The 23669-nt window shown below is 49.7% G+C and overlaps 1 protein-coding gene across 1 annotated transcript; it reads left to right on the forward strand.

Annotated features, from left to right (window-relative positions):
* PITX3 (paired like homeodomain 3) lies at positions 1-22100 on the forward strand. The gene is made up of 4 exons (XM_041461062.1): positions 1-224; positions 14518-14658; positions 19332-19537; positions 20557-22100. The coding sequence occupies exons 2-4, from the start codon at positions 14550-14552 to the stop codon at positions 21118-21120; spliced, it is 879 nt and encodes a 292-aa protein (XP_041316996.1). The 5' UTR covers positions 1-224; positions 14518-14549; the 3' UTR covers positions 21121-22100.
* The last annotated feature ends 1569 nt before the right edge of the window (positions 22101-23669 follow it).

The raw sequence follows: 23669 nt of genomic DNA on the forward strand, positions 1-23669 counted from the left end.
GCCATAAAGTGAATGGCCAGGGTGAATGGGAGGCAGTCGGCCGGCGCCCTCCGCCTCCGCCCTCCCCGTGAGCCGCGGGCCGGCAGCGACGCGCAGAGTGGCTGGGGAGCCGGGGGAATTTACTTTCTGACAGCGGCAGAGCAGCCCGGGGCGTGGGGCGGCGGTCAGCTTCGCTCCTCTCGCAGGATTAAGTCCGCTCAGCCGAACTCGCATCTGGAGCCGCTGTAAGTGCCTTTCCGTCCCCGATCTTCTGGGCGACCTTCTCCCCTCCTTTCACTCTGAGCCCCTTCATACTAGCCCGGCCGGCCGTAACCTTTTCTATGCTGGCACAGTGTAAGAGCATCCCCGGCGGGGTGGCTAGCTGTGCCGTGCTCGGCAGCAAGGGGCCAGCTCCCGTTGAGCGCGAGATCGGCTTTCCGTCGCCTCCCGTGGGTTAAGGGGCGGCAGCCAGGTGAGAGCGGGCGGATAGAGCCCTGCCCTGCCATCCAGAAGGGTCCCGGGGCTGTGCGCGGCCGAACTGTCCCCTATCGCTGCCGGGAGCGCTGTCCGCCTGGCAGCGGGGCGCGGCGCTTCCACTGCTCTGCCCTTGTAGGCCGGCGACCCCTACTCGCCGCCGTCGGGGTGCCGCAGCCCCGACCGTCCCCTCGGGGCCGACGCGGGCCCCTTTCCGACAAGCGCTGCTGTAGTCTCTCGCCGTTGCTAAACTTAGTCATTTTCCACTCGGACGAGCGAGGCAGGGGGCTGTTTAAATTAGCCGGGATTCACTGTAAATAACGGCGTTGCGGGCTGCGACTCAGCTGTCTGCGGGGTCCGGGGCAGAGGCGGGGAGATGTCGCCGGGGAAAAGGAAGGCAGCCCGACGGCTTTTGGACAGTTGGATAAATGATATTTATGTAAGGGCTGGCTTCTGTTTACAGCAGAGCCGACCTCCCTGTAGCGCCGGGGAGAAGCGAGCCGGCCCCGGCGGACGGAGCGAATCTGCCCCGGGACGCCGCTGGCTGCGGCGCGCCGGCGGATGGGGTTCCAGGGACCCGACCGGGAATAATAGACCTGGTAGGGCTGCGGCGAGGGAGCGCCGACCCCGCGGCAACTCTGCCGGGAGCATCGAGCCTCCTGCCGGAGCGCGGCTGGCCGGCGCTGGGACGCTGCGGGCAGGACCGGCTATCGGGCCTCCGGGCGCTTGCACGGGCTCTCCCGCCTCCCCGGCGCCGGGGGCACGGTGCAGAGCGGCGTCCCTCCGTCCCGTTGAGTGACCGGGAAGGCCGGCCAACTGTAGCGGGCTCCCGGCGGAGCCCGGTACTGTCCGCTGCCCCGTCTATTCTCCGCTCAACGAGTGCGGCTCCGGGGGAAGAGCCAGCTCGCCAGTGCGGCACCCCCTTGTCCTTCCCCCCGACCTCCTCCTCGGAGCGGGAGTAAGGAACGGGTGCGTCCCGACTGGCCGCGGCTCCGGCGGGGGAGGGCGACCGAGGCGGGGGCCGATGCCGGCGCTTCGCCGCAGCTGCTGGAACGGGCTCAGGGAGGGGGGCGGCGGGCCCGGTGCCGCCGAGCAGGGCACACCTGTCGGCCGTTCACCCGGCGCCCCCGCGGCTGGACAGCTGAGGGGACGAGCGGGGAGGGGACTGGATTCCAGCACTCGGCAGAGCCGGGGCCCTGCAGAGGCGCTCACGGGGGCTGCCGCAGCCCCCACCCCCCTCCCCTCCCCGCCCCGCTGGGGTTAGGCAGATCGGGGTAGCAGTCCTTTGGCCGGAGCTCCCGGGGCTCCGCACCCCTTCCCCGTCCGGCCCGCCGGGTTACCAGGTGCAGAGCTCGGCTCCGCACGGGAGCCGCAGAGGAACACGCTGCTTCAGGACGCCGGTGCCTCGCAGAGCCTGGAGGTGAGCCCCCGGCCGCCGCACCCCTCTGACGCCTCGAGCTGACAGTGCAGAAATCAAAACTTATCCCTCATCTCCTTCCCGTTCTTTCACCTGGGAGGGAAACAGACTTCCGACTGATGAGTGCATGACCCGTCCACTTTCCAAGTGGAGTCCAGTGCTGAAAGCAAAGAGAGGAATTTGGCGTCCCCCAGACAAACTTGTGGGTCTTCCACACATGGCCTGTGGCCTGGAAGATAGGATGCTAGGGATGAAATGGCTCTCTCCCATCTGCAATTTCGGGAGATGCTAGAAGAAACTGCTCAGGAAGGTGTCTTTCAGAGTCTGACCTCTGTTCCTGTCCCATCTTCCAAAGACAGGGAAAGGATCACCTTTTTGGTGATAGGATCAGTGTCTCCCTGGCTCCCGGCACCACGTCCAAGCCCCTCAGCCTGCCGATGAGATGAAGTGGATAGGTGTTTGTGCAGGCTTTGATGGTGCCTCGCCGTGGGGGACAAAAGCCTGCCTTCTGTCTCTGGAGGGAATGTCCAATCATGGTAGCTGCTTTCAGTTTTCACAAATGTCTGCTGAAGAAGAGCAGAGTTTGATTTTAATTTTTTAAAAATTATTATTTTTCATTAGCAAATTGTCACACCATGCCCGATATTCCTCATAAGGAACCTCACAGAGAGACGTCTTTCCATGCCAGCCTGGAGAGGGGTCTGGGCAAGGGCGGTGGTTTTCTTTCTGTTATTGTAGTTCCTGGATTTGCCTGACCTGCAGCCCAGATTCTGCTCATGTAAGCCCACCTATATACCTGTCCAAGGCACTGGTTTAAAAACCAATATTAATATTTGTCAGAGAAACTGTTTCAAACCTCACTTAATATCTATTACATTTCTATAAGGGCTTAATTCGGGCAATTATTAGATCGGCAAATTGTGACTGGATTGCAAAAGTATTGGTTCATGTTCCCTATGGAGAGCTGGCAAAAAAACCCCCTTGTATCTTCTCTCTGTCAGATGCTACCCAAAACCTTGAGATTGAGAGGTGAGGCTGACTTTGGAGACTGCCAAAAAGAAAAAAGCCAGAAACCTGATCTAGGAGACCGCTCCAAAAGGAAGATGAGATGAGCAGGGGACATGAGGTCTGTCTCGTGACCTGGCACATGTGCCCTGGCCTTGGGGACAGGGGAGGTACCTGGGTCTGGGAACAAAGTCCCAGATGGGGACAACTGCTGGTTTCAAGCTATGCTCTCTGCATCTGGAAGGCAACGGGATGAGACTGTGGTGCCATGGAGGAAGCAGGGTCAGAAACAGGAGGCTGTGGTGTCTCTGAGCAGGCTCAGCTATTTATCTGGCTGTTTAAAAATGGGAGATTGCTATTTACTTAGGGCCTGATGGCAGAGGGGGCAAAGCTCCCCCTCCTGCTGTGGGCCACTGGGGCTGGTGGGTATTAGGCTGTGCCAAGGCTGGGCATTTGCTGTTGGCTGGAGAACAGTCTCTACCAGCTGGTATTAAAGTTCGTGCTGAGGTTGTTGGAAACCCTCTATTGTCAACACCCGGCTGAAATAGGCTGGGGTTTCGGACGGCTGGAGAAGGAATATTTCTGAGGCCAGTCTACCACACTTCCCTTCCTCTTCTTTGTGTGCTGCTCCCCCTCACCAGCACCCCTGCCCTCCTCCCGCCTCACCTCTGAATATTAATGCCTCTGGCAGATTGGATAATAATGTGACTGGGAATTGAATGAAGCTGGTTATTAGCTCTGGGCTTCCTTGGGGCATTTAAGGGAGTCCACAGGCTGATCCTGGAAGCTTGGCAGCACAAGGGACTGGGGCCAGACTCAGTAAAGAGGGGGGTCATTTCTGTGGGAAAGGATTTGCTTGAATCCTCATCTCCCTCTGACCCCAGAGGAGGACAGGTACGGCAGCCTGGCCAGAGCAATTCCTGTGGGATAGTTAGCAATAGATCTGTTGGGTTTCGGCAAAAAAAAAAATATATATATTAGAAGGTTTTTTTCAGGAAAGACCTAGGAGATCTAGCTGGGCAGAAGCTAAGAAACATTTCTGTTACTAGGCTTTAAAAAGAGGTGGGGAGTGAGCAAGGGAGGACCCTCTCTTCTCTTCCTGTCAGTGTCAGAGTATTACCAAGCAGATTCAGGAAGAGAGCCAATCCTCTACCCCTAAACAGGAAATTTACCACTGATTTGCAAGGTGTAGGTTCATCTTTGGAACACTCATTTCTGAAGAGCTGAACCTCATGATCTCTCTCCTCAGGAGACTCCTAGCTTTTCTATATGTAGATCTCTGGATGCTTTAGCATGAAGGGAAATATCCCTGTTGAGCAGAGGAGAAACTGAGCTCTGGCAGAATTTCCTGATGTGAGTCAGAAATACAGCCTCTGTCCCTTGACCCTCAATCTGATGCTCTTTGCTATCTCCTAAACCACAGCTCCACCAGAAAATAAACATTTACACCCTTTTGAATAGTGCAAAAGAGGAGGGAAACCAGAGCTGGATTTGCAGAAACTGATATTAATTTTGTCCCTCTGATTTTTCAACTATTTAAAATGTTCTGCGATGCATTGATGGGACTGCAGTTACTGGGGATCTTAGCAGATCCCCAGCTTGGGGGAGCTGGGTCCTGCGTGCTCTAAATTAACGCCTAAAAATCACCATCAGAGCTACTGTGATTGAGACACCAGTTTGTAAACCCCTATCAAACAAGTTCACAATCCCAAATCTGAGAGCCTAAGAAATACTTCCGTTGGGAGGATATAGCACATATGTCACTCTGAATCATATAGCACTGACCCTATAGGCTATTCTTTTCAAATACCTACATTAAATTGCTTCTTGGGGAGCTTCAGTGGTGTGGTACAGGCTGGAATGCTCAGCACCTGCCGAGCTCTGCAAAAACTGAAAAAGTGCAAAGATGGAATGAAACAAATGACTAGAGGTCCACAGTTACTTCCACCTCTCTCTCTCTTTCCATTCCTTCTTCCTCTCAACCTTATTTAAAACAGAAGCAGCCTTCCCACCACCCATTGCCTTTTCTCTCCTTTGCAATGCTGCCATTTATATGAGTCTAATTTTCTTTTTAAAAAGCTGATTATAAATGACCATTGTGAAACATGAGGATTTAACGGTAAATCAAGTTGACCTGTCTGCATGTGGACATTTTTATGTACTCCTTTTTTTGAAAAGCAAATAAACATAGAATCCCTCCCACATAAAGCAGTTCCCCACTTAGGTTTGAATACAGTTTAAAAGAAATCTCTTTTGTTTTAGCCATTTTTATTTCCTGTTTGTTTCTGAGCTTAGACTTGACAATGAAAACCACATGAAATTCCCTGTTTGTTCCATCAGTTTTATTTTTGGTGCCACAATATCCCAACTTCCAGTTCTGTGAGTTGGGTTTGGGGTTTTTTTTGTTTGCATTTATTTCAAGGCTGTTTTTTAAAAAGTAAATGCATGGAGGTTTTCTTCCAAAATAAAATAAGTAAGACGTTTTAGAGGACTGGATGTACTAGGATAATTTTTAAAAAATTAGACTTAAGGTAAATTAATCGAGCTATAAAGATCAGCCTCCATATGAATCCATACCTAAACAGAGAAAAATACCAAAGTGATGAAAAATACGGACTTTCTTTGCCCATTTAAAGGGGTTTCACAGCTTACTTTATGTTGGGTGGGTTTTAATAACCGTCCCCCAGTGCCTGAGATCAGCTATGCCCGAGTCGCAGACCAGGGTGGGAGGCTGGAAAGCCGTTCCCTGGCCCTGGGGCTGCAGCAGAGGTTGCTCTCAGGGTGACAGGGTACAGCCCCGTCCCCGGAGCAGGCTCGTCCGCGGACGGGACGCGGTGTGACCCAGGCGGCAGCGTTGTGAGATGGCTCACATCCTTCTGCCCCATCCCTTTTCTCTCCGAGCCGCTTTGATGGGATCGCCCGAGGGCCAGACTGGCTGAGTAATTAGGGCTCTGCAGCTTCCTCTCCTACCCACCCAAACTGCCTACCTCCCAGGGCTCCGCATGGGATGCGGCCTCGAGCAGATGGAAAAACTGAGGATTTGGCGGGGGAAAGGGGGGGGAGGGGGGGTGGAAGGAGGAGTAGGGGTGGAGGGGGAAAGAAGCACACTTTGTATACAGTCCTTAGGCAGCACACTCGCACATTTCAGGGTTCCCAAAGTGAAACATCTTGGTTTTGCTTTTGCAGCGACTGTTGTGCCATGGATTTAGGGACGTGAGACATTTTGCCACGGCCTCGAGTGGGGCCTCTGGGCGAGAGGCTCCGGGAGAAGGGCTGCTAGCCCTCTCTGTTTACCCCCCCGCCCTTGCTCCTCCTCGCCCGCGATACGCGCAGCGTTCGCGGCCGGGTACGACAGGAAAGCAGGATCGGGGGCGATCCGCGCACCCGATCCTGCCGGCACAGCCTCGTGCGAGGCACTGCGGGATCGGCACCGGCACTGTTTGCTAATTGCCTCCCTCGGCCCCTTCAAACAGTGTCTGGGTAAACAGGCTGACCTTCAGGGCATGGTGCAAGGTCCATAAAGATGGAGCGTGGAGAGGGAGCAAGCTCCAGCATCCCTCCCGGAGCCACCCTCCTCCTGCCCCAGCCCTACCAGCTGCAGTATCGCAAGGAAGAGGGGAGGGATACTGTAAGCTGAGATTATCCACTTGTTTTATTCACAGCAGTCTTCATTCTGCAAGGATCTTCTTGCCAGAGAGCTTTAAACAAATTTTAAATACAAATTACTTGGGGGTGAAAAAAAGAAAAATCATCAGGAAACTTTACAGCCAAGCACAGCAGACATTGACTCCCTCCAGCACTGCCGGTTTGCACTGAGACAACATATCCCTTGGAGCAAGCCAGCAGTTTTTGGGCTCTTGTTTCCTTAACCAACACAGCTGCTCGTTGGCCATGGTGGTTAGTGGGGCCATCACAGAATTTCTGGCAGTTACCCCTTTTCCCTGTGCAGCTCTGCAACCCGCTGAGCTCTGGCAGGTTGTTTTAAAACAACCATCTAGTACCACCCCTCCTCCCAAAAATGTTTCTTTCTAGCTGCTGGTTTTGCTGAGTTCTGTCATAGAACAAATGTTTATGATCAAATTGAAGTTCTCCAGAAAGGATTTCCAGAAGTGGTGATGGATGGCAGACATCACTGGCAGCCCTACAGCACACGGAGGTCAGACAGCCACAGTGGTGACATGCTTGTGGCAGGGCATCCATCTCAACCTTCAACCCCCTGTATTACCCACTTGATGACAAACTTTTTTGAGTGTGTTTACTAATTGTGAGAATCATTTACATCTTCGATAACATCTGATTTATCCACTGCCCTTCATCTGCATACAAATCTCCTAACAGCAGCTGGAGCCACAGAGCTATCTGGGCCTCCTAAAATGAGCCAACTTTACAGCCACAGAGATACAGAAATGACCCAGCCCTGCTTCTGCAAGCACAGCCCCCATAGGAATCAGGCCAGTTTCCTTTGACTGCCAGAATAATTAGTCAAATTTATACAATTGCCCAACTAAATACAGCAACACATACCAATCTGCTGATGGCAGGCCCTAGTAGCCTTTGCTGCTGCATGAGCAGCGTGTGTATGGCTGAGCTGCAGACAGGCTGCCTGCACCTCTCATTCCTGCCTGGGATCCTGCCTTGCAACTGTCTTGTCTTGCTCCTGGCTCCGCAGGAACAGATCCCAGTCCCTCGTACACTGTGGCTGTGCAGCTATTTCTCTCATGCAGATCCCTCAGGAGTGGCATGAGTTGCTTTGCAGCCAGCTGACGGTGCTGCAGGAGTGGGCAAGGGCAGGTGGGGATGAACAGAGTCAGTATGTTCCAGCCAGGCCAGTGCTGGCACTCCATGTTAGCAGATCCTTTATTTCAGTTGTAAGATTTTCCCAGGCAGAATTTCTTACTGAAATCAGCCTTTTTTCTCCCTTCCCCAAAACAAAGGGATTAATTTCCCTACAGGACTTTTCTTCTCCTATAACTGCAGACCATGCTCTCACTCATAGCACTCCTGCATGGTGGATCGACACCATGCCAGCAACTTTTTGCAATTGAAAGTTGTTTCGGCAAAACAGAGTTTTTGCTGATTTATTTTTTTCTAGATGCCTAACAAACAAAGTAAGCCATAACGAAGTGTAGCCTTATTAATATAACTGCACAGTCTGTCAGAATGAAAATCCCAGTCCTGGTTGATAGATCCAAGGTGCCAAACACCTCTCTGAGGCATAGTGTCCAAGGGACACTGGAAACATGGCTGGGCACAGTGAGACCTGAAGCACAGTGCTTACAAGAATGCAAGAACTATGAATGTTTAGAGAAAAAAACCCCAACTTTGCAGAAAGTCTGGCATGGATTTTCTTTTGCACTATGATTAGCAATTTGTTTCCAAATTTTGTGTGTCATTTCAGAAACCATCCAGGTATGCTAAGGGTAGCACGGAGGTCCAAAGATACTATTGTAAAGAACTTGCTTTAAGCCAAGCCCAAGCACATTACCCTGCCTCTGCAGAAGCCAATGCTTCAGCTTGGCAGGGTCTGCACCAGTCTGGGGGATTGCAGGCACACCTGTTGTGGGGAACGATGCACTGTGTGTGGGGCATGGTGACATCAGGGCGCTTCCACAGCACAGGGGCACAGTGCAGCCCATCAAATAAGCGAACAGGACACATTCCATTGTGGGCTTTTTTTGCTGTGGACATGGGTATGGAGCTGTCAATCCTTGGGACTTTTCCATTGTGATAATCCTCCGGAATACAGGCAGTTTATTAACCCTCTGCCACCCAGAGCAGAGGTTTCAGCCATCATCCTCCTCTGCAGCTGGAGGTTCATGTCAGTGTGAGGGAAGCAAGTGGCCTGATCCCATCTTGCAGGCTGCTTCTAGGCCCCAGGAAATGCATTAGGCAGTGTCCAGCATGGCTGGGCATTTTCCTACACCTCTTATCTGAGGATCTGAAAGCACTTAAAAGAATTTTGGTGATTACCTTCACCAGCTCAGATATGCTCATTTATGTGATTTCTGAGATGAAGGATACAATCCCAGAACAGTCAAATAGTTTTACCTACATCATAAGACAAGTCAGTGGCAGCACCTTACCTCCTCACCCTCTTCCCACCTCACATTATTGGGAACTTCTCCTTAGAGCCATGCACAAAAAGAGAAATAACCTGGACCCCCTCGTCAGAGAGGTGCCAGCTCTCAGGTCCTTGCTGCCAGCTGTGGCCAGGAAGCCTGGCAGCAAGAGCCTGGCCTACTGCAGTTCCATGGCACCAAGCACAGCTCTCAGTGCTCTGTGGCCCAATCCATGTGTGGGGCAGTGCCAGACAACTTGCTCTGACAACAAAGCCACTAAGTGCCCCAGGGAGCTTTGGCAATTCCTGCTGATGAGAGGAATAAAACCCCTAAACCATGTTCTTCAAAGCAGCACACACCACTAGAAAGCCACCCTCAGGAGCTCAGGGGTTAGTGCCCAGCTGTAGAGACTAAATCGAGAAATAAAGTTTATTATAACCTGTGACTCAGCCCTTGCTGGAGGTCAATGATCCACTTCTGAGTGTGCACCCGAAACCAGTGCTCAGGCAGCCTGAGGCTGTGCACAGCCTGATGTTTTTGGAGGCAGGCAGCTTGCTCTCCTGTCCCATAATGGCCCTGCACTCCGGGTCACCGGTTGGCTGCTGCTGTGTATCTTCCAGTGATTAATGGTTACTCTTGGTTCCTGCTGCAATTCCATTAAGATTAGAGATTTAAAGCTACACTGAGATGTTTAGCAGTGGGTGACCTTGGTCTCCCCATAGTTATATTTCTATAGTCTCAAGGAAACAAATATTAACTCATTTTGCACCCCATCCTTCTTGCTTTCTAGCAGTGGGGAAAGAGCCCCTCACAGGCAGCACTTGTGTTGGTCAGCAACGAGAATCTGACTCTTGGTTGCTGCACGATTCATGTGCTGTGCTCATGTGGCACTTCTAATTCCAGCCCACAGGCACTCTGATGGCACCATCGCCTGAACAAACACATGTATCCAAAGAAAAAAATGCTCTTCCTCGAGAGGACAGGCATACTCTCAATCACTTCCTCTTTGACAAGGAGTAGAGGGAGAGGCAAGGCCTGTTCCACCTTGCCTCAGCCCCTCACAGGGACCAAAGTACAGAGGCAGATCATCTTCCTGAAAATGTACATTTAAATAGAAGCCCAAATGTTTGTCTCTCCTAAAAGTAAGCCAGCACCCAGGGAAAATGACCATGGGAGGAGTGAAGCAATCAGCAGTAGTTTGACTTCTGCGATTGATGGAGCAGGAAGAGACAGCTCTGACCCTAAGAATCTAGTGTAACATCATATCTTCACCTCAGGGGATGCAAGAATGAAAGGACAGCTCTCCCCAAATTATTGCAGAGCACCTTTCAGCCTGAGGGGTAACCCTGAACTCTTTGTGGAGATCAGCAATTCCAAGCAGAAGATTCAGGTACTCTGGCCCTGGCTGGAGGCAGGAAACTCACAGATCCACAGGGCGGTGCTGATCTGCTTGAGGGAGGCCAGCTTAGGACTTCCCTCCTATCCTTGGGTCATCAGTGGTCATTGTGCTGCTATCTTGGAACCTGAAGCATCAGGTCCTTGCTGAAGCACCCCTGCATGCCCATGGGAAGTCAAATAATATCGAAACAATGCAAGAGACAGCTTTTTACTTCCAGATCAACCTGCCAAAAGCAGGTCCAGCAGGAAGCCTGCAGGCAGTGCAGAGCAGCACACACTAGTCAGTCTCTAGGCAGCTCCCAATGGGCAAGACCCACATCATAAAAGCCACCCCTATAATTAGCCTTACTTTGCTTGAAGTCAGCCTCTCTGTTTCCTTCCCACCTCTTCAAAGAAAAAAACACCCAAGCGAAATCCTCTTTGCTCCCAGGTGATGGAGCAGTGTGTTACAGAGAACCAGGAGACGGGTCACAGGGACCCTTGTTTCTGTTTTCAGGAAAACAAGGTTGCCCTCCTCACAAAGGAGTGTCCTCCTTCTACTGCCTAAATGTCCCTGGCTTGAGCAGTTGGGAGCTGACACAGAAATAGAAAGGGGGTACATTTGAAAAGAGAAAAGGCCTAGAGCCAGGATTGCTCTTCCCCTGCCCTCCACCATGTCCATGGAGAAGGGATGGCAATTCCCTGTCTAGCTGGAGGGTCTTGTACAGGTGGCCACAGAATGTTCATATGGGCACCAAGGAGAGGACGCACATGGGCAGTGACTGGAAGAAGACATGTGTTTGTTACACATTTGGGAACCTTTATCTCAGAGGCAATAACACATCAATGGAAGGAGTTACTGGTACTGGAGCAGACTGGGAGTTTTACAAAACTGAAGCCTCTGAGAAGCCTGGATGCTAGTTGCTAGTATAGGAACTGTCCCTAAAGAAACTGTTCTTTTATGTTAAAAGAAAGTGAGATGAAGAGTCAGATGAAGATGATAAATTTGATTTTATCTAAAAATACTTTTGAGTTACCAATTTCACTGATTCCTTGAGACTGGGCAAACAACTTAGTAGAAATGCCATGAAGGTTTAGCACTGACATTTTTAATGTCTCTGCCTACAGCAAGATCTAGCCAATGTGGACAAAAGCACCTTTTTTAAAAAATCCAAAAGGGCTGTAGAATCTAGAAGAATACCTTACAGCCTTTTGTGTCAGTAGCATGGGGTTGCCTTGGGGTAAATACATTGGTATAGAGCTCACGTGCTGTCACCACTGCAGACTTTTCCTGCTTTTATAATCATGCTGAGTTGATCCCTCTCTCCCCTTGCTTTTGCTCCTCCATGACCTGCTCAGAGCAAACGGAGAAGGCATTCCTTGATGCCACCACATATGGCACATGCAGTAGGTTATGCAATTACATATATACATACATCATCTTCTCTCTGAAGTCCTCCTGCTTTTAAATTCTGTTCACAAAGCAAACTTGTGCTCAGCCACAAGTCCCAGTTTAAACTTGAATACTAGCCACCTTCATAACCAGATTTAATCTAAGTGCACACGGTATCTCTGAGGCAGGCTAAACATGCTATGTTGTGTCCAGCAGCTTGGATGAACTTTGCAACCACTGCATTGGTGCAGCCCAGGATGGGGCATAAATTTTCAATACCAGGACTAGTTCTCCTGAGCCTTGTACCTTGTGTTGTCATTTAAGCCTGTGGAACCTTGCCTATGTAAGATACTCCCCCCTGGTTTTCCTGTCTTCACTCTAGTTTGTACAGATGAAAGCAATGCAAGATGTGAAAAAAAGAGCAAACAGGACCCTGCACAGGAGGACACTGTCCTTGAGTTACAGCAAGGCAAGGATCTGAATTCCTCCTTAAATTGTCCAGTACAGTGTCAAGCTCTAGAAGAGAGGAAATTGTGCTTGACAGATGCAATCATATGCAAATGGCTGTAGAAGAGGGGAAATTATCATCTACAAACATTGGGCAGAAATTCCATCTGCTGCAGACTCAAGAAGGGCTCTTAATAAATTCTGAGACAGCAAAGTGACACACATCTTAATCAAGACTTAATCCGTGGAATTAATTCACTCCGCGTTTCTGCATAATTCTGAGAGTAATGCTAAAAGCCATGGCAATATCAGCAGCAGATGGACTCTCCTACTCCATGCAAAGGTATTAAAGAAAACACAGCCCCTGTCACATCACTTCATGTATGTACACACTGCAGAATGCAACAGGGCTGTGCCCGGCTGCTGGCAGGAGATTAACAGCCAGCAGACATCAAAGGTCAGGCTTGCCACAAAGTGGAAATGGAAACCAGCCTCATGGCAAAGCCGGAGTCCTGCCACTTCTCTCCCACAGGAGAGAAGCCCAGAGCAAGGCAAAGGCCTGGGAAACCAGAACCAGGTCTTGGTTTGTTATGTGCTGCTTCCAGAGAGCACTGACTGAGGTCGGTGTTGAGAATACCCCACCAGTACCTGGGAGAGGCGGTGGACCTCTCAGGCAGTGAAGGGAGGTCAAGCTAAGTGAAGAGCAAGGGAAACTGCAGGGGTTTTGTGAGTGAGATCTGCTGCAGAAGCCAGCCAGATAACCATTAGAAATGGCTCCTTTCTCTCTCATCGCAGCCTGGAAAGCACACTGCAGGTATGGGGATCAGCCCTGGGCCCTGGCAGCATCCTTGTGCAAATTGACTAAAGGAGGCTTTAGACAGCTCTGAAAATACATTCTTAGTCACTGTCATCCACATCCAAATGAGGTGCAACAGCTATGTGATTAATCTCTTGTTTACATGTCTAAAAACTAACACAGTCCAGACTGACGTTCCCTCCCTGACACACATGGATTTGGGGGGCTGGGCAATCCTTCACCACCCAGGAACCAGCCGTCACAACTGATCTCCACCTAAAGTTTCAAAGTTCTAAACCCCTGGTCCAAACTTTCCTAAACCCAGGGGTCCCAGATCCTGGCACAATGTATCAGCTGTTGTGTCTCAGAGTTAAAGGATCCCTAGCTGGGAAGGTGAGGTAGCAGCTGGGAATGGCTAAAGTTTCAGAAGCTGCTGTGGTCTCCTCAAATTGATCCAGCCTTCATAAATTGTGCACCAGTGGCAGTGAAACATCCTGTGTTTTGCTGGGTTATGACCCAAAATTCAGATTAGGGTCTAACACAGGGCCAGCTCACCTTTCCAAGGAGATGTAGCCAGGCTTGGAACACTTACTGCCTCATGTCTGCCTCTTCATGAGCATCCAGTGTGGTCCAGAACTAAGTGGCTGAGTTCCTTTAGGAAATACAGGTGGAGGGTGCAGGGTCCAAAAGGAAGTGAACAATGAAAAGAATTGGTCTTGGGACAGAGAGGTGTGCAAAGAGATGGCAGAAGAGTCACAGTGGTTCCTGCAGTCACAGGGAGCAGCACTGACAGCTTCCCAGTTGGGATGCTTTCAGCCAGGGAAGATGGCTCACCAGCACAGGTCAGTCCCTTGTGGGGACATGGGGAGCCTCCAGGCAGGACGATTTCTGACTGGAAGCAAGCTCCAGCTACAGCCAGGACCACTTATTCCCAGGCACCTAAGTGTGTGAAATGTGATTCCCATGTTAATTCAGGTTCAAGAAGTCCTTTGTACCCCAAAGCAGTTCACTTGCACTGCCTGGGTCTCTGCTTGTAGCAGTGGCTGTGCAGGCAGATGTGCCTTCCTATCAGTACCAGGCACAGGAATGCTTTTCTTTTGGTATGTGTGCATACAGTGCTCTCTGAACAGCTTTACTTAGGCTTGGCCAGCTTGAGGAGAAACAAGGGAGAAAGAGGAGGGAAGATGGGCAGGGAGGATGGGAGAGGTGGGATGACTGGGGAAGGTGCTAACAGCCCTTGGCTGGCCCAGAACCACTTCCTCAGATCTCCATTACACAGCATGCTCCCGGCGTTGCTATTTCAGTCTGAATGTCACCTATAAATTGGAGGCTCTTTCTCTGAAGGCTGCAAATAGAAGTGTCACTCGATGATCTTTGATGGATAGGGAAGCTCAGCTGAAAGCCCAGTATGTCCATTTTCCAGCCAAGAAACTCAAATGTGTCCAAGGATCACACAGGGATCCTTTCCTTTTCCTAGACCTTTCCTCAAGGCAAGTCCCTGCTGGAGGTGGTGAGGAGAGGTCAAACACACATTGATCTCTCTGATCATCCTGTGACTACTGTTTTTCAGATCCCTCCTTCTCCACCACCCATCCCTGCCCCATGGATTTCAACCTGCTGGCAGATGCAGAGGCTCGCAGCCCAGCTTTGTCTCTCTCAGACTCTGGAACTCCTCAACATGAGCACAGCTGCAAAGGGCAGGACCACAGCGGTGAGTGCAAGGCTCAAGATACAAGAAAAATCCTGACCCATCCTTGTGCGTGGATCTGGGTGGCCAGTGGTTTGCAGTGCTCCCAGAGGGACAGTTTATCTTTGTACTGGGAGCCAGAAAAATGCCATAGCAGCATGGCTGTGCTAACAAGTAGGGGAAAGGCTTAAGAGTCCATATTGCAATGACAGCTGTTGGGAGGGTGAGAACATCATCCCAGTGGTGGGGTCATCTGGCCCTGGCTGCAGGAAGCCACTGCTCACAAGAGTACAGCCCATGGCAGGTGAGAGCCAGGCAAGTCAGGTCACAGCCCAATCAATATTTGATTGTATTTGCCTAAACAGGATCCCCAGAGCAGAAGAGCTCTCCCCACCACATAGGAAGTATCCAAGGCACAGAAGGCTACACCTAATTTTAAACTGCTTTTTTTTTTTTTTTTTTTTTTAACCTCTGTTTAAATTGTTTGGGTTTAAATTTTTCAAGGTAAAGGTAAACCTTAGGCTGAACTTTCCAGGTTCAGGCATTAAGATGAAAGGGAAGCACTGTCTTGCTCCTGCTTTAACTGAAAATGTCTCCTCACCTGTGCCTTGGTGCTCCTCCACAGAGGTGCCTCTGACCATTCCCAAAGGCTGAACCAACCCGAAGCCTGCTGAATTCTTTATCAGGCTCTGAATAAGGAACATCACCATTCACACCTGTTCAGAAATCAGCTACCAAATGCTATGGTTTCCTCTGGATTTTACATCTGTCCGGTTACCACTCCATACCTTGTTATTCTGGATGTGTCAGGATGCAAAGCTGCTTCTGCCAGTGCCAGCATGAGGGAGTGAGGGCTGGGGACAGCCCACTGCTCTCCGTGTAAAGCCTCCAGGCTCACCCGCATGCAAAAGCTAATAAGGATAATGATGCAGATTAAAATTCCCCAGAGAAAGTATCATGAAGGGAGTTACGCTGGGATAACTAGAGTCAGAGAATATACCCGACAAATTCCCCACTGCACACGTACCTTAGTTGGGCACATCCCCAAGCTCAGTGGCTCCTCGTCAGCTGCTTTGGATGCATGGCAGTGTCTCCATTCAAGTGGCCTTCCCTATCGAGTCCACCCTGGCATGCTGTAGAAGCGCCAATTTAGGCACTGACTTTTCTTTCCATTAGGCATGGGCAGCTAATTCCAGCTATGGCCACAGTCGTTTCATCGAGTGGGCGAACATGTACAAGATATATTCCACGACCTATTTTGGGGTGACAATAAGCGTCAGATGCGTGGCTACATCACTCCCCACTGTCTTAAGCAGTCTAGAAATAAAATGGCTCTGGGAGGTGACTTGCCAGCATTACCTGTGTGCAAATGCTGGCAGCTTGTGCCTTTGCAACAGAGGCTGATGGCAGCCATGCATCAGCAGTGTCAGGCAGAACAGAGCTGGCTACCGAGGGCTGCCTGGAACAGGGGCAGGGCTGCACTTCTGGCACTTATTGACTCCCCTCAAGAGAGCAGCCTCCCTACTTCTCCTTGGCCCTGCTTCATTCATCCACACAAGTAAGAGATCCTGAGGAAATGAACACAAACCTTGTTTGTCTAGGCTCAGAACTCAGGGATCTCAAGTGTCCTCCACTTGTATGGCATGGTTAGTGACACCCCCTTCTGTTACGTTTCATCAGGCAGCACAGGTCAGGGGAGAGCAAGGATGAGGAGTGAGGGAGGTAAAGAACTGCCCCACATCTCCCCATATCATGCTCCTCAAGCATAGATTCAAGGCACACATATCGTTTCTCTGAGCTCATTTCTTTCCCTGTATTTGGGTCCCCACTGCAATCAGTCAAAACTCTGTGCCTTGTACAGAGGACACTTATTCCTTGCTTATAGAAGAAGTAGAAAAGAGATGACACAGAAAGAAACACAGCTAGCAGGTATGGAAACAAAGAGAACACCAAGATGAACTGCAGAGGTTTTTCAAGGCTCAAAGTTGGGATTCCTACTTTTCCTTAGACTTAAGATTTATGGAAAGTAGGTATACCAGAGGGTGTTGAGAAGACAAATACCAAACAAGACACACTGTGGTCTCTTTCACCCAGATGTAGCCCATAAATCAGTGGTACCTTCATTCCATTTTCTTTCCTTCTCGGTATAGTTTCTTCCTGAGTGAAGAAGGGCAGTCCTGGGCAGGAGTTCCCAATAAGGACATAGCCTCCTACTTCACAGCAAGCCCTTCGGAAATGAATATTTGTCAGGGACTTTGGTGAGAACATATCCCCTGTATGCATCAGGCTCCTAATTAACCCAGGCTCAGCAAATGAACAAACAAACCAAATGTTGTCCGTTCATCTGTATTGAGCCATTCTTAATAACTAGCTCAGATGGGTGGCATCGCTTCCCGTTCAATTTCTTTTGGAGATGAATAGTGCAGGAATCTCTTGCATCCAATATTGGTTTAGAGCACTGAGCTAGAGAAATCAGATTAATCTTCTTGGCAAGAACCACTACAAAAATCCACATTAACAGCATGCTTCCAAGAGTTCTGCTGAATATGGGATCCACAAACAAAGATGCTCATGAAAATGAGAAGAGTACCACAAGACCACAACCAAGCTCTTTCACTCCACTTTTCAATTCCTATGGCTTTGTTTCAAGAGTGTGCTGGGAAAGTTCTTGTTCAGGTACACCCTGGATGGAAACACAAATTTGTCCTGGTGCTGGAAGAGGACATAGCACCTTCCTGCTCAGAAGAACCAACTTATAACCTGCTGCTGTGAGCAATGGCCATCTCACTGTCCTTGCACTCACACTCCTGCTGATGGATAGCATCAGACATGCTACAGAAGCAGAGGTGGCTGGTGGGGAGCAAGCCATTAACCACACACAGGGTTTCCTCCCTGGAGAGCGAGCACCTCTCCTGCAAATTCTCTCTGCAACTCCAGCATTGCTCCCTTTGAAGAAAGGCAAGTACAAGGAGAGTTTTCCAGGAACAGCAGGAAAATATTTCTGAATTAACAGGCTGTCATAGGAAGAGGGTAGTGGCACCAGGATCCTGAGACAGGAGCATCTTCCAGGCCTGGGGCCCATTAAAGCACCTACTGTTGGCACAGCACTGCCCTGCAGCAGTCTCTGTTGGGCTCAGATTTTTTTAGGCCTCTCCCATGCCCTATAAAAAATGAAATGGAAAAGACAGAGCCTATTATTCCAGAGCACATCCATTTGACTTGTGGAATCCCTTTGTTCACTGACTCAGCTGTAGTCCAGGCTGCTGTCTCCTTGCCTCCCTACTCATGAAGGGGCTGTACCAGACACCTTCATGCTGAGATTTTTCTGGACTTTGAAGCCTTTTGAACTAGCTTCTACTCAGAGAACCGCAACCAAACAAAAATTTCAATTTTAGCAGTGATGCCAGGATTTTTTTAAAGGTTCTTCTTCCAAGTGGAACCATTTGGGAGCTATTTGCAAAAATTTCTATTGAGTTTAGCTGACTATTTCCTATTGTAAAAGAACACCTCCTCTCCCTGCTGAAGACCTGATTTTCATTTGGAAATGCTTCACCTGGCTTCTAGATCAGAGGAAAGAGTTGAACATCAGAAATTATTTATTTTCATTGGAGTAATTTTCCTCTACAGTGACTTGTCTTGATTCCCAGCAGAATTAAACACAAGCTATAGCTTTCTTCCATCATAAAAGGAAGTGCCACATTTGAGCAGTTGGGCACTCTGTGGAGGACAACTAAAGGGAAGATATTTGTATTTGCATTCTGCCCCTATCTGCATTTTGCCTGCTTGTATTTGCACAGCCCCCAAAAAGGGCTGTGGCACAGGGAAGCAGCTGGCTGTCCACCTCCACCCACAGCAGCCAAAAGCTCAGCATGCAGATGTGGACTTGATGCCCAGAAGGAGGCTGAGCTGTACATTTCAGTAAGATATCAGTGTGAAGAGTCTCTTCTCTTCACATATGGAGAATATGTGGAGAGTTTTGAGACTTTAATGGGCAGTGAAACAAAAGACACTGCCTCCAGGAGAGGGATCTGTGGATCAGGAGGAAGGCAGGGGCAGAAAGACAGGGAGATGCTGGAGTACTTCATGGTAAGGTCTAAGAAAGGCCTTTCCCAATTCCAATTCTTTAAAAATCAAAACATATACAGCTAAGTAAGAATGTAAAGGAGCAAGAAGGGGAATGAAAATTTGTGCTCCTCGGATTTAATTAATTGAAGAGCCTCAGCTTGCAATTTGCCTTTTCCCATCCCTTGTCCATGAGGGACATGACTGGATATTTTGCTGTGTCCTAAGTGTCAGTTTCTGTTCAGTTTTTCTAAAGGACACCTTAGGCAGAGAGTTTTAAGCAGAGTAAGAACCTTCTGATCTGGATAAGTTCTGCCACTATCTCCCATGTGAACTGTAAATGAAACCCAAATATTGGAAGTTTGGAAAATCTAAATCCGGTCACTTGGAAGCTAACATCTGTTATGGCAGTTAAACAAGGCAAGCTGTGCTGCATGGAGGGGGCACTGGTTTTGGTGCTGGGGGGATGCCCGCTTGCAAGGACAAGGGAGGGAGATGGGACCACTCCTGATGGCTGCAGTGGAAGGGGCCCTCACTGAGCATGCACTGGTTGCCCCAAGGATAGGCTCCCCAAGTGCATCCAAGCCCTCAAGTTAACTCAGGGGATCTCTCCCATCTTTCTGTTTCTTGCACAGACACTGAGAAGTCCCAGCAAAACCAGACAGATGACTCCAACCCTGAAGACGGCTCGCTCAAAAAGAAGCAGCGGAGGCAGAGGACGCACTTCACCAGCCAGCAGCTCCAAGAGCTGGAAGCCACTTTCCAGAGAAACCGTTATCCAGACATGAGCACCAGGGAGGAGATTGCAGTCTGGACCAACTTGACAGAGGCACGAGTCCGGGTAGGACTGCAGCCCTTCCACCTTCCTGGCCTGAGCTTGTGGGGAAGAAGCCTGCTGTGATACATGACCAAGCTGTCCCCAAAGCAAGGAAGGAATTAGGAGCACTAGAAAATTTTCCTGTCTTGGAAACACCTCACTAGGGTCGGCCCTTGAGATTTGACACATCCTGCCACACACATACCCCTTGCTGGTGGTGCCTTCCCCATCCAGGGCCACCTTGCAATTATACAGGTAGATTCAAAGCCAAGGCTCTTCCCCACAGAGACCCACCAGCTGGCTGCCTTGACCCAGCAGACCCTTTCCTTGCAGTACCATCACCCCCCAGCCTTACCCTTGCTGGAGTGCACTCTTTTGGGTTCCCAAACCAATGTGCAGTCACAGGCATGGTGTGGCAGGGCTCCAGCTGGAGTGAGAGCTTCTCTCTGCTACTAGAAATATGAGTTAGCAGCATCATGAATAGCCTTCCAGCAGCTTCCAAGCTCTAGGAAATTATATTGTTTGAACCCCTCTAACACTAACAGATTTTCCTGTTAGAAGACAGACCTATAACACCCTACTCCAATCCAGTCCTGAGGTAAAGTCAAAAGAAGAGAAGTTATTTCCTTTGTTCAGCAGTTTTCAAGCCACATCCCTAAATACTTTGCTCCCAAGTCACACAACCCCAATCCCTCCTCCTGGCTATGGTCTTTTGGAAATACAGCAAGTATTTTCCTCACTTTTTTTTTTCTGTATAAAGGGCATCTGTTTGTTGAGTGAGGTGGGTTATTCTGTGTGTTGTGAAATGGCAGTGGTTTGGGTTTCTGTTGGTTGACTGAGGACCACTTGGTGATTCCTGCTGGGAGATGACCCTGAAGCCCAGACATCTTGCTGCAGCTCTTTCCTGGTGCTCAGCTCCAATCTCCCTGGGAACATCACCAGCCCTTAAACAGCTCTTGTCTTCCTGGACAAAGAAACCAGGCTCTGGCCCCTTTCAAGTCAGCCAGAGCAATTCCCATGCCCTCCCTCTGTCTCTCTTGCAGGTCTGGTTCAAAAACCGCAGAGCTAAGTGGAGGAAACGAGAGAGGAACCAACAGGCCGAATTGTGCAAGAACAGCTTCGGAGCACAGTTCAATGGACTGATGCAGCCTTATGATGACATGTATTCCAGCTATTCCTACAACAACTGGGCCACCAAGGGGCTCGCCAGCAGTCCGCTCTCAGCCAAGAGCTTTCCATTCTTCAACTCCATGAACGTCAGTCCCCTCTCCTCCCAGCCCATGTTCTCCCCACCCAGCTCCATCACCTCAATGACCATGCCTTCATCCATGGTCCCTACTGCTGTGACCGGGGTACCGGCGCCAAGCCTCAACAACCTGGGAAACATCAATAATCTGAACAGCCCGAGCCTCAACTCTGCTGTCTCATCCAGTGCCTGTCCTTACGCCTCAACAGCCAGCCCCTACATGTACAGGGACACGTGCAACTCCAGCCTGGCCAGCCTGCGGCTGAAGGCCAAGCAGCACGCCAACTTCACCTACCCAGCGGTGCAGACAGCAGCTTCCAACCTGAGCCCTTGCCAGTACGCTGTGGACAGGCCTGTATGAAGGGCTGCCCTCTGCCAACCAGGGACTTGACCTTAGCCTGACAAAAGGAGACCTTTAGCCCTACAACAGCGTACGTCCTGCAGAGAGTGAGAGTGAACTTGACAGCATAAGAGGGAGACAGGGAGAGAAAGAGAGAAAAGAACGAGCAGGCAGACGAACCTTTATGAAGATTTGTCTATTGTATGGTGAATTTTGACTGTCTTTACCCTTCAAAACCCCTTCCCTTCTTGCCCACCAAACCTTCTCCTCCATGGTAAAATAAACCAAAAGAGTCTACTGGAAGCCCCATGGGGAAAGAGGGGCCCCAACATGCAGGGTGCCTGACCCATGGGAAGCAAAACCAAGTATGTTTCAATCTGCCCCTCCAAGCCCCACAGGGGTGAGCCCCCCAAATTCCTGGGACAGCACAGGCAGCCTCACACCACCCCTGCAGGAAATAGCCAGGGACAGGACAGCTTGAGGGGGGTTACCAGTTGGTGCTTGGCTAAACCATATTCTCTGCACATGTGCAAGATTTCAATGAAAGATATCTTGCCCATTTATTTATCATACAGCCAGTAAAGAAGCCTTGTCTCAGTCAATTATCATCTCTCTATAATGCATATATACACATGGCCCTTCAGACTTGAAACCTTCAGGAGCTGGGGGTTGTAAGAATATACAATATGTGTGTATATATATATATCTAACATATATATATATACAAATACATATAGAGACATTAAAATATGCTTTCTTGTTTTGGATGTGAAATAACCTACAAAGTAGACCTTAAAACCAAAAGCCCTGTAAAGGAAGCACATCCAGCAAGGCAGTGTCCTGGCTGTCATGCTTTACTGCTTCAGTCATTTTGGTCAGACACACTGCTGCCAGCATACATCCCAAACATTCCCATCTGCAACAATCAGCTCCTCCTTGCACATCTCCTTCCCTTCCCCAAATCCCATTTCCAAAAAAGATAATAAAAGTTGGCACAAACCCTTTAAGGTTCTGCTTGTGTGGTTATTGAAAGCACAAACCTGCATCTGAAGATTCTGAAATCAAGTGCCAGCAGCCCAGGTAAAGGTGAGCATCCTTAGAAGCACCAGCATGAGGCACTCCGAGTTGGAACAGGGGCTGAAGTTTGGAAGAGTAGTTCATGTTCCTTACTTACATATCAAACACCTGGCTTCTCAGAACAACAAAAGCCCACACACACAGTAGGAAGAGGAAAGGAAGCTCCTTCCGTGTTCCCTGTCTGCACGCACCCAGTGCAGCAGGAAGGTTGGGCCCCCCAGGCACTCTGTCTCTGAACAGTGATCCCCAGGGCAGGTGCCAGGTGCAGCAACCTGCCCTGCTCAGCCTCTGTTGGGAAAGCTGTAGAACAGAGATGGCCCTCTTAAGCTGTACAGGCACCTGGAAAAGCTGCTGCTTCAGCCAGTGCAGAGGGAGGCAGCAGATCCCTCCGAGGGCCCAAGGAAGCTCCAAATACAGCAGGGGAGCAGGGAATCTCTACTCAATGCAATCACCTTTCCCTTCATCAAGCACGAGCTCCAAGGGAAAACACAACTCCACTACTTTACTTTCCTCTTTAGATAGAAAAAAAAAAGCCCTAAAATATCTTCACAACAAACTGTTATACCAGGAAGAATAGGACAGGCAAATCTGACATAACCCATGCCCTGCAATGTCGTCAGCATGCAGAGAGAAAGCAAGCTCTTTGCTAAGAATGGATCCTCACTAGGACACTGTAAGAGGTCTCTCACAAACCAAGCACACAAACTGCTCAGTTTTTGCCAAAGCCTCTTCCACAGTTCAGTTGCTTCTGAAGGTATTTTTGAGCAGATGCTGAAAGCAGTTACAAGCGTCAGCTCACCCTCACTGTAACAGATTATTCTTTGCTCTGATCTAATCCAAAATCTGGGAGCCAAGATATCCTGCACTGAAACAACTACCAGTGGAATGGGTTCAAAGATCAAGTGTAAACATACAAAACATAAACACAGTACATCCCAGACCATATGTTTCATTTTAACCTGGATCCTACCTTGCTGCTGGGCACAAATGCTGTTGAAGTAGATTCAGTGGTTAATCTCCTCTCTGTGCTGGAGCTGCCATGCAGCAGCCTTTCCACCAAACACACACCTCATCTTGGTGCTACTGTTCTTACCTCCCTTCTCTGACACGACTCTTCCATCTACGGGAAGAAAGAAGGGCCTGGGCTTCTCTGTAATACCCTCTCGTCCACTGAGCCCAGCTCATAGCAGAGTCCATCTTTTCTCCCTGGTAACCCAAGACAGATGCTGCCACAATCCTCTCCTATTGCCTTGATGAAGAGCTGATCTCTTTACACACTCGGTCTTTCCCCTCCTCCTTTTCCACATACACTGCACCTCCACCCTGTGCTTGGTGGTTCTCTGCGCTGCTCTGATGATTGTGGAGGTCCTCTACTTGTTCCACAGAGAAGATGATGTTTGGCTGGGAGATACGGCACAAGACTTGGCTGCTGACTGTTACAAGATTCAGTGGATGAAAGATATGTCCAACTATGCCAAACAGAAGGCCAGCTC

This window comes from Pyrgilauda ruficollis, unplaced genomic scaffold (assembly GCF_017590135.1).
Source record: "Pyrgilauda ruficollis isolate IOZ18807 unplaced genomic scaffold, ASM1759013v1 scaffold15, whole genome shotgun sequence".
NCBI classification, from domain to species: Eukaryota; Metazoa; Chordata; class Aves; order Passeriformes; family Passeridae; genus Pyrgilauda; species Pyrgilauda ruficollis.

What these genes read in the sequence shown, in the direction of transcription:
- PITX3 (XM_041461062.1), top strand. Translation starts at nt 14,550, where the DNA reads ATGGATTTCAACCTGCTGGCAGATGCAGAGGCTCGCAGCCCAGCTTTG. An exon ending in CAAAGGGCAGGACCACAGCG is followed by an intron (nt 14,659 to 19,331) that starts GTGAGTGCAAGG and finishes TTTCTTGCACAG; the next exon opens with ACACTGAGAAGTCCCAGCAA. An exon ending in TGACAGAGGCACGAGTCCGG is followed by an intron (nt 19,538 to 20,556) that starts GTAGGACTGCAG and finishes TCTCTCTTGCAG; the next exon opens with GTCTGGTTCAAAAACCGCAG.